General features: G+C 43.3%; 1 protein-coding gene across 3 annotated transcripts in view; it reads left to right on the forward strand.

Annotated features, from left to right (window-relative positions):
- Window positions 1-8,869, forward strand: part of Ndufaf1 (NADH:ubiquinone oxidoreductase complex assembly factor 1) — an 11,636-nt gene extending 2,767 nt beyond the window's left edge. For all 3 annotated transcript variants that reach the window (XM_055594602.1, XM_055594520.1, XM_055594471.1), the window contains 4 exons: window positions 1,525-2,173; window positions 4,742-4,927; window positions 6,515-6,589; window positions 7,590-8,869. In XM_055594602.1, coding sequence (XP_055450577.1) covers window positions 1,598-2,173; window positions 4,742-4,927; window positions 6,515-6,589; window positions 7,590-7,736 — 984 coding nt within the window. In that variant the 5' untranslated portion in view covers window positions 1,525-1,597 and the 3' untranslated portion in view covers window positions 7,737-8,869. The remainder of the gene's footprint in view (window positions 1-1,524; window positions 2,174-4,741; window positions 4,928-6,514; window positions 6,590-7,589) is intronic.
- The last annotated feature ends 4,893 nt before the right edge of the window (window positions 8,870-13,762 follow it).

The following is a 13,762-nucleotide window of genomic DNA, read 5'->3' on the forward strand; positions in this document are numbered from 1 at the left end:
TATCTATCTATCTATCTATCTATCTATCTATCTATCTATCTATCTATCTATCTATTGCTTTTTACTTTTTCAGTTGTTCAAAACAGTCTTATATAGCTGGGACTGGACTTGAATTTGTTATGTAGCCAAAGATGACTTCCTAGCTGGGCACAGTGGTGCATACCTGTAATCCCAGCATTCAGGGAGGCAGAGGCAGGAGAATTGTAGTGAGTTCAAGGCCAGCCTGGTCTGCAAAGCAAGTCCAGGTCAGCCAGAGAAACTCTGTCTTGAAAAACAAACAAAGCAAAGATGACTTCCTGATCATATTGCCCCCACCCCCCACCCCTGGGAGGAGCAGCCTTACTAGGCCACAGGTAAGGACACTGTAGCCAGTCCTGAAGATACCTGATAAGCTAGGGTCAGATGGAAGGAGAGGAGGACCTCCCCTATCAGTGGACTCGGAAGGGGGCAGGAAGGAGATGAGGGAGGGAAGGGAGGATTGGGAGGGAAAAAGGGAGGAGACTACAGCTGGGATACAAGTGAATGACTTGTGATTAAAATAAAAAAATAAATAAATTTTAAAAAATGGTAACTGTTAGCAGTGTGGGCCTTGGCCTATGAAGTGTATGGACTCAGAGAGCCGCCTTGCAACTATCCTCCCATTTTATCCTCAGAAGTTGTTCTCAGAGCAGATAGGGGCCTAATTGCTGAAGAGAGAGAGGCCTCAAAAGACCAACTGGTTTCTGTGAGGGCAAACTGCTTTCTGATGTTGTTGTTGTTGTTGTTTTTGTTTTGTTTTGTATTTTTTTTTTTGAGACAGGTTTCTCTGTGTAGCTTTGGCTGTCCTGGACCTTGCTCTAGGACCAGGCTGGCCTTGAACAGAACCAAGTATCAGTACAGTTTTTCTGCCTGTGCAGGGATCACTTTAGCCCCTCTTTTTAAAGGAGAAGCACTAACGTCCAAAGTCATCTGCCCAGGCTCTAGACTGGATTACTTGAGTATTTTACTTTTTAGAACCTATTGTTTCATTAAAAGCCCAGAAGAAAAAAATTAATAACAAAATAAATAAAGGCCACAAGAAAAAGCTGCTTTAAGGTTGACACAAACCTCTGGAAGTAGCTTGTGGCACACACTTGAATTATTTGGGGGTTCCTGTGTACTGAGGATGTGCTTTTTTTCATGCTGGTAGTTTTGTTTTGTTGGGTGACAGGGTCTCATGTAGCCCAGCTGGCCTTGAACTCACTATATAGCTGAGGATGACTTTAAACTCCTGATTGTCCTGCTTTTGTCTTCCAAGTGCTAGGGTTACAGGCATATGTTACCATTACTTAGCCATATTAGTTTTTTTTGTTTTGTTTTGTTTTTTTGCATAAGATAGTACTCCGCTTCTCATAGCCGCTGCTGAATAAATTAGAAAAAATTATGAATTTCACAATTCATCATTTTGTGAATTTCACAATTCACAATTCATGGTTTCTGTTGAGTTTGAACTTCTGATACATTCAGTCATCGCTGTGCTGATAACTAATGTTTCTTCTCTTATAGGTAGAATCGGGCTGATTGCTGAAGCTTTTTTATCAGCCCAGGGAAATAGTTACCTTTTGACTTTTTACTTACAATGGCTTCCATTCACAAATTACTGACTGGTACTTATATTCATAGAAAGTTCCTGAAGCCAAGGACTGCATTGCACCCATTTGTGGGTGTTCGCTTTGTAGGCTATTCTTCCAGTAATCTTCAGAAACAAGTGGCTCCTGCCGACAGCGCTTCCCAGCAGAGAAAGACTGAAGAGGGTGTTCAAGGACATCACCACAAAGAGGTTGCTGTGGATATAACTTCTTCTGACAAGAAACCTGAACTTAGTTTTGAAAAAGCAATTAGAGAGGAAATAGTGGGACATTTTAGGCGTTTGAAGGATGAAATTGTGGCTCATTTGATAGGTCCAGAAGGCCGCCCACTACAGGAGGTCATAATGGAACAAGCCAAGGTTGTCTGGAAGTTTCGTGGAAAAGAAGATTTGGATAAGTGGATAGTGACGTCTGATAAGACAATTGGAGGCAGAAGTGAAATATTCTTGAAAATGAGCAAGAACAACCAAAGTGCCCTCCTTTATGGAACTCTGAGCTCTGAGGCACCTCAAGATGGGGACAGTAGCCAAAGTGGATACTGTGCGATGATATCCAGGATTCCAAGGGTAGGTGAGACATAAAAGCATTTTCTAGTGATGTTAATTGCAGCATGAACTGTAACAGCTTGCCTCTGTAAATGAACACATCTGTTTTGTTATATACAGGTATCTTGCCACCAAATAGGGACCAATCACTACTTGGCCTGAGTGTAAAAGGGGGCGGTATTTCCTTGTTCCTGGGCATTGTTTTGGATGTAAGAAGAATGGTGTGTGTCTGAGAATCCTAAGAAGATAGTCTTTGAAAACTATCTGGGGAGATTTGCATCTCCAGCTTAGACTGAAGTACTGTCACCCTCTGGCCTTTGTTTTTGGTTTTGAAACAGGGCTTCATGCAGCTCAGGCTGGCCTTGAGCTAACTGTAGCTGAGGATGACCTTGAGCTCGTGATACTCCTGCCTTGACCTAAATACTGGGGTTAAAGGGGTGTGCCATCATGTCTGGTATTAATATTTGATATTACTATGCTGAGGGCTGGGGGGGGTGGCTCAGTCGTGCAAGCATGAGGACTTGTATTTGGATCTCTGATACACATGTAAAAAGCTGGGTATCATGCACTTACAAATAAACGACTGCATATGTATGTTTAATGACCAAGTATACATATCTGTTGTTATTTTACTGTATCTATGTTATACACGTGGATACATACTACTGCTTCTGACTCTAGTACCATATGATCAATCTAGCCCTTTTTTTTTTGTTGTTTTTTGTTTTTTGTTTTCAAGACAGGGTTTTCTGGATAGCCCTTGATACTGGCTGTCCTGGACTCGCTTTGTAGACCAGGCTGGCCTTGAGCTCACAGAGATGCTCCTGCCCTGCCTCCCTGAGTGCTGGGATTACAGGCCTGTGCCACTGCGCCCAGCCTTTCATCTCTTCTCTATAACTTCCCTCTGTCACAGTGAGAAATCTTTATCCTATTACCATCCACTTGTCCAACTCCAGTAAATATAAATGCAGTTTTAGAACTTTTATAGTTGTGCTTCCCGGATTGGTCTGGAGCTCCTGAGTTAAGTGATCCAACAGCTCCTGCCTCCTAAGCAGATGGGATTGCAGGCATGCTCCACTGTGCTTCGTGTCCATTCTGCACTGGGAATCAGACCCAGGGCCCACAGTGTTCTCTGCAAGGGTCAGACACTTAGCTATACCCCAGCCCCAGCTTCAGAATTCTTAACCCCAAACCCCGGTAGAAATCACATGTTAGAGAGCAGTGCGCAAGATGGGCCTAGTGATGCAGGCTTATAATCCCAGAGGTGTGGGAGGTAGAAGCAAGAGTTTTGCCAATTCAAGGCCTGCCTAGGCTACTGAGTGCTCTTGGGGCTCACTGTTTTTCTAGACTGGCTGGCCACTGAGCCCCTGCGGTCTGCCTCTTTCCGACATCCCCTCTTCTCCAGTGCAGAAGTTACAGGTGTATGCTGGGGATCTGAACTCAGGTCTTTATGCTTTTCCAGCTCTTGTGGGGTCCACTTAAACCCAACATAACTCAAACACCATGTCAATGCACATGACAAAAATTGATTGCAATCAAGCTGCTGCTGATTGATCAGGGCCGCAGAACAGACTAGGGAGCTGAACTTAGCTTTTTTTAAAATTTTATTTTATGTAGATGAGGGTTCTATCTGCATGTATGCCAGAAGAGATCATCAGATTCCAGTGTAGATGGTTGTGAGCCACCATGTTGTTGCTGGGAATTGAACTCAGGACCTCTGGAAGAGCAACCTCTGAGCCATCCTTCTAGCTTCTGAACTGTGAAGGGGCACTATACAGCATATTTAAAGGATGAAACCATAAAGCGAAGAGGGGTGGTGAGCTGTAGCATTGTCCAATCGTATTTTGACATAAGGGGATGAGCAAGGGAGTTTCCATCAATTAGGAGTTGGTTCCTGGGCCTGGAAACATGATCTGTCTCCTGGGAACATAAAATTGTCCCTGAACTATCTGGACTAGGACAACTGTTTCCATACAACAGAATCTGTTCAGCTATTGTGAAGTCCCCAGATCCCCTAGCGCCTGGCACTTTGAACTTAGTTTCTCCTTATGATTAAATGGAATCTGAAAAGTGGTGGTACTTAGAAAATTTTTCTTTTACTTGTTCCCAACAGCAACAAGCCATCTTTTAACCCTCATGATTTTTAAAACTTGCCCTTGATTTTTGATGGGGCATGACAGTTGTCATAAGATGGACCACACAGAAGCCATTGTTCCTTAGAACCAGAAAGGAAAAGTACATTAATTTCCACTTGGCAAACACTGTTCTAGGATAATCATGCCTTGAACATTACGTTAGAAACGTATGTCAGTATTTTGTACTAAAATAATGATGGCCAGGTTTATTTGCCTCCTTGTAGAAAATATACATAGAATGCCATATGGGTCGCCAAGATGGCTCAGTGGGAAAGGCACTTGCTCCTAAACCTCTGAAACCCACATGGAGAAGGGAAAGCTTCACTACAAAAGATGTCCTCTGGCGTCCATATGCGTCCCCTCCCCCCCAGTAATAAACAATACTCCCATCTTGGTATGATTCATCTTTTTCTAACAGTAGAGAATGAGCTAAACTTGCCTTGCTGTCCCTTAGGGTGCCTTTGAAAGGAGGCTGTCTTACGATTGGTCCCAGTTCAATACGCTATATCTCCGGGTCCGTGGGGACGGCCGGCCTTGGATGGTGAATATCAAACAAGACACAGAGTATATCCAGAGGAAAAATCAGATGTACAGTTACTTCATGTTCACCCGTGGTGGGCCCTACTGGCAGGAAGTCAAGGTAAAATTTCAACTCTTCAATGTTATGAAAATGGGAGCTATTGAAATTATGGTTACATTATAGTTTACTTTTTCATACTAATAACTCATATAAAATAGAAGCAGAATGAGTAAAAGTAGGAGGACCTTGGGGGGAGACTTAAAAGACAAATTACTTTTTTTTCTTTTTCCACTAATAAAAATGAGCCAGGCATGGAAGCACATACTTTTAATTTCAGCACTTTGGAGGCAAAGGCAGGCAGATCTCTGTGAGTTTGAGGCCACCTTGGCCTATATATGAGTTCCAGGACAGTCGGGTATATATATAGACCCTAATTTTAAATTAATTTATGTAGAGAAATGTGTCCTAGTTTGGGTTACTATTACTGTGATGAAATAACTGTGACCAGAAGCAAGTTGAGAGATAAGGGTTTCTTTCACTCACCTTCCATATAATAGTTCATCATCAAAAGTAGTGAGGGACTCAAGTAGGGCAGGAACCTGGAGGCAGGAGCTGGTGCAGAGGCCATGGAGGGGTGCTGTTTACTGGCTTGCTCCTCATGGCTTGCTCAGCCTGCTTTCCTATAGAACCCGGGACCACCAGCCCAGGGGTGTCCCCATCCACAATGGGCTGGGCCCTCCCATCAGTCACTAGTTAAGAATATATTTCAGAAGAGCTGGGTGTGGTGGTGAAGGCCTTTAATCCCAGCACTTGGAGTCATGGAGTCAAAGGCAGGCAGATCTCTGTGAGTTCAAGGCCAACCTGGTCTATAGTTCAATACTATAGCCTGGTTTTGTGGAGGCATTTTCTGAGTTGAGGTTTCCTCCTCTCTGATGACTACAGTTTGTGTCAGGTTGGCATAAAACTAGTCAATATAGTATGTTCGCTTACTAACCAATACATTAGTATGTAAGTGAGGAGAGGGACGTGTGAACGTTTGGCAAGTAGGTGCTCTACCACTGAGCTGCATCCTGCCTCAGTAAAAAAAAAAAAATCAGTCTTCAGATTTTTCTTTTTTCCTGTGATACAAGTAACCAGCAAACTCCCACCTTCACCCGGTACAAGGGTTGAGCCAGGGCTTCTGGCTCGCTATGAGAGTACTTCACCGCCTAGCCCTTTAGTTTTTATTTTGAGGAAGTTGCTTGTGCTGGCCTGGAATTATTATCTTCTTCCTTTACTCTCTCAAGTAGCTAGGATTCACAGGCCTATTAGCTCTGTGTATGTGTTTGTGTGCACACACACAAACACGCATACACACACTTGTTGCTTATCTTGTCTATGGTAAAGTGGTAAATTCAGTAGTTCAAGACTAGAGTGAGCAACTGTCCAAAGAACTAGCTATTTCTTATACCTGGATTTTTTGACTTATTAACTTACCTACTTATTGAAATGTGAACAACAGTGTTTCTTACTCTAGCCTTGAACTAATAATGAATTTAGGTGATTTTTCTGCCTTAGTTCCTGAGTAGCTGGGAGTATAGCTTTAGCATATGTAAAATATTTAGAGATGGAATTGAAATATTTCTTTATCATTATGGTTCCAACAAATGCCTCAAATCCTCATGTTGCAGCTCTAAAATAACTCCTTTTTTTTTTTTTTTTTTCCAGATTCCTTTCTCAAAATTTTTCTTCTCAAATCAAGGAAGGGTACGAGATACCCAGCACCCACTTGTTCTGGACAAGGTAATGTTTTCCACTCAGAATAATGCCTTCTTTAGTGAACTCCAGTTGCTTTGAGGGCTGGCAAAGATGGTAGATGAAATATTAAAATTCCTACTCAGGCTCCTCTATTAGGACAGAAGCCAACTTGGGCCTCTGTCCTGGGGGATGTTAGTGTAATTCTGTTTTCAGCATGCTTCATTTTAGTTTAGCTATACAGTAAGAGTTCAGAAGAACCTCAAGGAGCTCCATTAAGAGTTGATGCTAGGGCTGGAGAGATAGCTCAGAGGTTAAGAGCACTGTCGGCTCTTCCAGAGCTTCTGAAATCAGTCCCCAGCTGCCACATGGTGGCTCATAACCATCTATATTGGGATCTGATGCCCTCTTCTGGCATGTGAGTGACCTACAGATAGAGCATTCATATATGTAAAATAAATAATTCTTTAAAAAACAAAGAGTTCATGCTGTACTTACTCTCTTAAGGGGTACTCAAAGGGGAGGAAAGGAAGGACAAGATGGGGGTGGAGAGAAGTCATTCAAGTACGCTAGGTCACTCCTTAAGTCCCAGCACTGGAGGGTGAAGGAGGAGGGTCTCAGGAGTTCAAGGCCAGCCGTGGCCATATGACAAGTTCAGGGCCAGCTTGGGCTATATGCAACCCTGTCTAAAAGAAAGGAGGAGGAGAAAAAAGCAGTCTTGCTGGGCGCGGTGGTGCATGCTTGTAATCCCAGCACTCAGGGAGACAGAGGCAGGTGGATCTCTGTGCTAGCCTAGTCTACAAAGTAAGTCCAGGACAGCCAAGGCTACACAGACAAGCCCTGTCTTGAAAAACAAAACAAAACGTAAAAGAAAGCAGTCTTATATTTGTGCTTATAACTTAGTACAGCAAGTGAAAAGTATAACACACTGAGGGCTGGTGGTGTGAAGACGCCACCAGTGATTTGCTGGAGGCGTTTGGAGACTTCAGGAAAACATTCCTACATCAGTGTGTGAGACTCTAATCCATCTCTCTTGTTTTATATTTAGATCTCTTCTATAGGATTCACCCTGGCTGACAAGGTGGATGGACCATTCTTTCTGGAAATAGATTTTATTGGTGTGTTTACTGATCCAGCCCATACAGAAGAATTTGCTTATGAGAATTCTCCTCTTTTACAAAGACTTTCCAGATAGAGAACTGAACTGGGGACAGATTTGAGTAAACTAAGTAGAGTGGTGATCACAAAATATAGACCAAGTAAAGCCTTTCTCTCTACCACCTCCCTCCAGCCTTTTTCTGCTGTGCTGAGAGCTGAAATGGAGTGCAGGGCCTCATGTATGCTAGACAAATAGGAGCTATGCGCCTGTCCCCAAATGAGCATTTGTTTAATGGTAATGAATGTTGCTATATATCCCTTAATGTTAAATGCTGTTGCTTAGAGAGAGAAGGTCAGTGGGAACCCACATGAAACCAGAGCTGAGCTTTAGCTAACAGAGCCACAATGTAAGGAACACGTTTGCCAGGTAAGTTGCTACAGGAGCATGTCCTATGTAAGGAGACAGTTTTCAAATTGGTGTCTTTGGGGCAACTGTGGTTGATCGTTGATCGTATACCACTCCACCCTTCTGTTTCCTGACTGGCCTTTGAGGAAAGGAGCCTGCTAAATAGTGTGAAGATAACTATGCCATGGAAGTCACTGGGAAATGGGATACCTATGTAGAGAGCTTGCCTTCCAACGACATCTGCTTAGTAGTTATTTCATCTTACATACCTGTTGCTGATGGGAGAGAGACTATGGTTGCTGACGAGCCCCATTCATTAAAAAAATGTCACAGAGGGGCTGCAGAGATGGCTCCACAGAGTTCCCAGGTTCCATTCCCAGCACCTGCATGGCACCCCAGAAGTGTCTCTTCCAGGGGATCTGATGGTCTCTTCTGGCCTTCATGGTCTCCAGTCTCACCTGTGATGCACAGACATACAGGCACTCAAAACACCCATATGTATTAAATGAAAGGCATTTAAAGGCTTGTTTTTATTTTATGTGCATTGCTGTTTTCCCTGCTTGTATTGTCTGTGCACCATGTCTGTGCAGGTCCATAAAAGCCAGAAGAGGGTGCTGGATCCCTTGGAGCTGGAATTACAGACAGTTGTGAGATAGAACAGCACCCTAGGAGACAAAATTTCAAATAAGATATTCAAGGAAAGAACATTTTTAGCATCTTGCCCAGTATCCATTTAATATATTTGCATGTTATTACTCTTAAATTTTTGACAGTTTTATTTAGGTATAATTCATGCAATATAAAATTAGCCTATCTATGTATAATTCAGTGGTTATTCTTTAATACATGTGTGCATGGGTATTTGTGTAGTCTTATGTGTATGAGTGCACATGCATGTGTACGTGCTTGTAGTGATCAGAGGACAGCCTCGGGTGTCATCCTCAGGAATGCCATCCACCTACCTTGAGACAGGGTCCCTCACTGGCCTAAAACTCACTAATTAGGTAGGCTGTCTGGTTAGCAGGCTTCAGGATCTGCATTCATGTGTGCCTGCAACACATACTTTTATCACACACACACACACACACACACACACACACACACACACACACACAACCTGTAACTCCAGTGTCCTCTTATGGATTCTGCAGGTACTTGTACTCACATGTACTCAAACACAGATACACATAATTAAAATTAAATCCTTAATAAAGGTGGGGGTGGGGGCTTAGAACCAGGCCTGGAGGTCAGTCCATAATCCTAACTACTTGTGAAACTGAGGCAGAAGTTTAACAAGTGTAAGACCAGCCCGAGCCATAGGATGAATTCAAGGCCAGCCTAGTCCTCTTAATGAGACCCTGTCTCAAAACAGGCAGTAGAGGGCTTGGGGTGTAGTTAGTGCTGGAATGCTTGTTGAGTGTGCGCAGCGCAGGGCTTATTTTTCCAAAGGTGCCAAAGCAAAACAGCAGCTGTACCATTACCCATGGTCTACAGGTCTTCAGTTTCCCCATTTTCTCACCAGTCTGTGTGTGTGTGTGTGTGTGTGTGTGTGTGTGAATGTGGTATGGGTGCACACGACATGCATGTGGAGCTCAGGTGACAACCTCAGATATTTTTGCTGGTTTATTTGCTTGGTTTGGTTTTGGCTTTTCGAGACAGGGTTTCTACTGCAGGGCTTTCTGGAACCCGCTTGCAGTTTAAATAAGACACGAGACTTCTATATAGTTTAAAGCTTTAGATCTTTTGCTGGGGCAGTCTCTCAGCTAGCTTCTAACTTAATGAAACTTCCCAGCACTGTGTCCCTGCCTCGTGGCTAGCTAGCTCTTTCCCCCCTCTTTTGTTCCAATCTCCCAAGTCTCCCTTTTCCCAGAAGTTCTTCCCGGGTACTTCCTGCTCCAGCTCTTGGCTGTCAGCTCTTTATTATAACCAATCAGCAGTAAAACAACACCGGATCCATCTCTGGGTTTCTTAAGTCACTGAGGGCCGCCTGACCCTTCATCTTTTGGGCAGGTATGGAAGGACAAGCATTTACCAAGAAAACCTGGTGATGGGCCATAACCAAAACTTAGCTCTCTTGCCAGTATAGTAATCAAGAACTGAAAATACAGAGGCACACCACCTCAATGAGAAGGAACCCCAATAGGTTCCTCCATGTAGCCCTGGCTGTCCTAGAACTCACAGAGATCTGCCTGCTTCTACGTCCTGTGTGTCACCATTGCCTGGCAACAACCTTAGATGTTAATTCTCAACTTTGACATTGTTTAGGGAAGGCTCTCAGTTTGACACCATGTATGCGAGGCTAGCTCTCGTTGCCTCCCATATTACTGTGTGCACGCTGGAGTTACAGGTGTGTGCCAGAGTACTCGAGTCTTCATCCACATACAGCAAGGACTTGACCCCGATGCACCACCTCCTTCCTTCAGTTGATACTTTGCTACAGGGTCTTACTATGTGGCCCAGGCTGGCCTTGAATTTGCAGCAGTCATTTTGCCTCTGCCTCCCCAGTATGCTCTCAGGCGCTGGGATTACTGTTGAATACTTCTGTCCATGACTTCCTACTGTTTTCATTCTGGTAAAATGTTTTGGTGGCACTGACTAAGCAAGTGTAAATGTTGTGTCACCAAGCTATATCTCAAGACCCAAATTTTACATTTGAATCTATTTTGGGGCTGGTGCCTGAATTTAGGGTCTTTTGCACCAAGGCAAGCACTACCTGAATTACATCCTCAGCTCAGCTGTTCGTGTTTTAAGTCAGGATTTTGACATGAAGCCAAGGCTGCCTTTGAACTTGTGACCTTGCTGGAGCCTCTTGAGTGAGGCTGGGATTACAGACCTGTCAACTTCAGCATCCATCTTAAAGTTTCTTTCTTTAGCCAGGCAGTGGTGGCACATGCCTTTAGTTTCAGCACTTGGGAGCAAAAGCAGGCAGATCTCTGAGAGTTCCAGACCAGCCAGAGTTATAGAGCAGTCCACTGTCTAAATAAATAATTAATTTTATTACACTGACTTGTTTATGAACACATGTGGAGGTCAGAGGACAGGTTAAAAAAAAAGTTTAAAAAAAAATTCAGAGCTCCTTCCACCAGAAGGGCTGAGATAGCTATGGAAAATTCTGTAAATTTATGTACATTTAGCTGAAAACTATGAGGTGGATCTAGAACTAGTAATGAGGTTATACTGTGGTGCTTTTTTGATGTCCTATCTAAGAAATCAATTCAGCTAAGATCACTCATTTTTATATAAATGTTTATATTGTGAAAAGGAACCAACTAAAGCCATTTTAAATAAAACTTCAATTTTTGAAGAGGGATCAAATGATGTTTAAGTTGCCAAGGCCTCCCTGGGTGACTGACATCCTGGTTAGCAAGTTGAGACATGAATGCTAGGCCAAGTCTCTCCCCCTCACAACCCCAGTTGAATAACCCAACCAATGGGAGCATCATAAGTGTACCACAAAGACATGTTCCTAAGGAACACCCCTATCCCTAAATACTGATTGGTAAGATCACTTGGCCCAGATATTTCTGGTTTTGAAACTTTAAAACTAACATTCTGGCTTGGAGTCTGGCTTCTGAGTCTGTTCTGAGATCCTGACCAATCGAGATCAGTAGCAGCCTGAGTACAATGAATTTTGTCATCTGCTTAAATAATAAGATGAAGAGTTTAAAGATGCAATCAGCTCTGGAGTCTGTGCTATTGTCCCTGACTAGTTGGTTTTGCTGCCTAATTCAGAGATCTTGCTTTGCTGGACTCTTTTTGACTGTTTGGGTTTTCCTGGATTTTGGGATCCTAAAAATTCAAAGATTTACTCTTGCCCAGGGGTGATGCCAGTACATGCCATTAATCCCAGCACACTGGAAGAAAAGGCAAATGATCTCTGAGTTTGAGGCCAGCCTGGTCTACAGAGTAAGTTCCAGGACAGCCAGGACTAGAGAAAAACCCTGTCTCAAAAAAAGTAATCAGTTAATAGATCAATTTTGAATGTCATTTAAATCTCTTATTAGATATTAAATATTTAGATGTTTACTTTCAGCAATACTTTACTTTTTCTGTGTATAAATCTTTGATATAGTTTGAATAGGAAATGTCTTTCATAAGGCCAATATGCCAAAGGTTTGATTCTTGCCTGAGGTGATATTAGGATGTGATAAAATGTTTAGGAATTAAAGCATTGCTTTTGTTTTGAGACAGGGTCTCATCCTATAGCTTTGGCTGGCCTGGTGTTAACTGTGTAGATCAGAGTGGCCTTGAACTCACAGCAGTCCTGCCTCTTTGTTCCAAGTGCTGGGATTAAAGGAATGAGGCACCTTGGTGGCTTGAGTGAGAATGGATCCAATAGGTTCGTTTATTTGATTACTTGGTACCCAGTTGGTGGAACTGTTTGGGAAGAATTGGGAGGTGTGGCTTTGTTGAGGTGTGTCACTGGCTTTGTTGAGGTGTGTCACCCCACACCATTCAGTGCTCAGGTCATCAGTTGCTCTCTCTCTGCCCACCGTGGTTGAGGATCCAAGTAAGCTCTCAACTATTGCACCAGCACCATGCCACTGTACATCCCTGCCATGGTGCCAGTGGACGCTGACTCCTGGAATGGTGAGCCCCAAATTAAACACTCTAAGTAGCCTTGGTGAGTGTTTTGTCACAGTAATTGAAAAGTAATTAAGCCATCACCACACCCAGCTAGTTTTATTTTTTAAGATTGAATTTTAAAACTTGTGTGTTGGCTGGGGGCAGTGGGGAGGGCTGTATGCCCATGAATGCTGGTGCCTGTGAAGGCCAGAAAAGGGTGTGGGAACCCTTTAGCCATTACCTGCAGTTTTGAGTTGCCTGACTTGGGTGCAAAAAAATTGGAATTTGAGTCCTTTGCAAGACTAGTACATTCCAGGAGCAGTGGCACACACCTGTAAACCCAGCACTCTGGGAGGCAAAGGCAGGTCGATCTCTGAGTTTGAGGCTAGCCTGGTCTACAAAGTGAGTCCAGGACAGCCAAGGCTACACAGAGAAACCCTGTCTTAAAAAAACAAAAATAATACATGCCTGCTGGGCATGGAGATGCACACCTCAAAGAGAGTCAGTCCCAAGGTAGCCCGGACTACACAGAAACTGTCTGGAAAAATCAAAACAACCAAAACAGTAGTATATGCCCTTGACCACTGGGCCATCTCCCCAGCCTTAAATTGTTTTTCACTTATACTGGGAATCAAACCCAGGGCCTTATACATACAAGGCAAGGGCCCTTCCTCCAAGCCACACAACCTAGTCCTAGTTTTTTTGAAGCAGGGTTTCATGAATCTAAGTCAGCCATCTGATCCTCCTGCTTTTACTGCCTGAGGACTGGATTATAGGTTTATGCCACTGCGCTCAGCTCAGCTTTATTAATCTCTAATATATATAAATAAAACTGTTGGCTATTAACCTTGTTATCTTACTATTTCTGGTAGTGAGTTGTAAGACCTTGGATTTAAAATGCAATGACAAAGATAAAAACACTTCTTTATAGGCAGGTGTGGTGATACGCATCTAACTCAGCACTCAACAGGGAGGTAGAGGAAGAGGATTAAGAGTTCAAGGTTATCCTCAGATACAAAAAGAGTCTGAGGCCAGTTTGGACTACATGAGACCCTGTCTCAAGAAAAGTTTGTTGTGGGAGAGAAGTGGGTGAGGGGAGGTGTTAGTGCGTATTGATCTTTGATGGCCATCCAAATCCTGGGCAACCTATG

Source organism: Psammomys obesus, unplaced genomic scaffold, assembly GCF_907164565.1.
Source record: "Psammomys obesus unplaced genomic scaffold, mPsaObe1.curated_primary_1811, whole genome shotgun sequence".
NCBI lineage: Eukaryota > Metazoa > Chordata > Mammalia > Rodentia > Muridae > Psammomys > Psammomys obesus.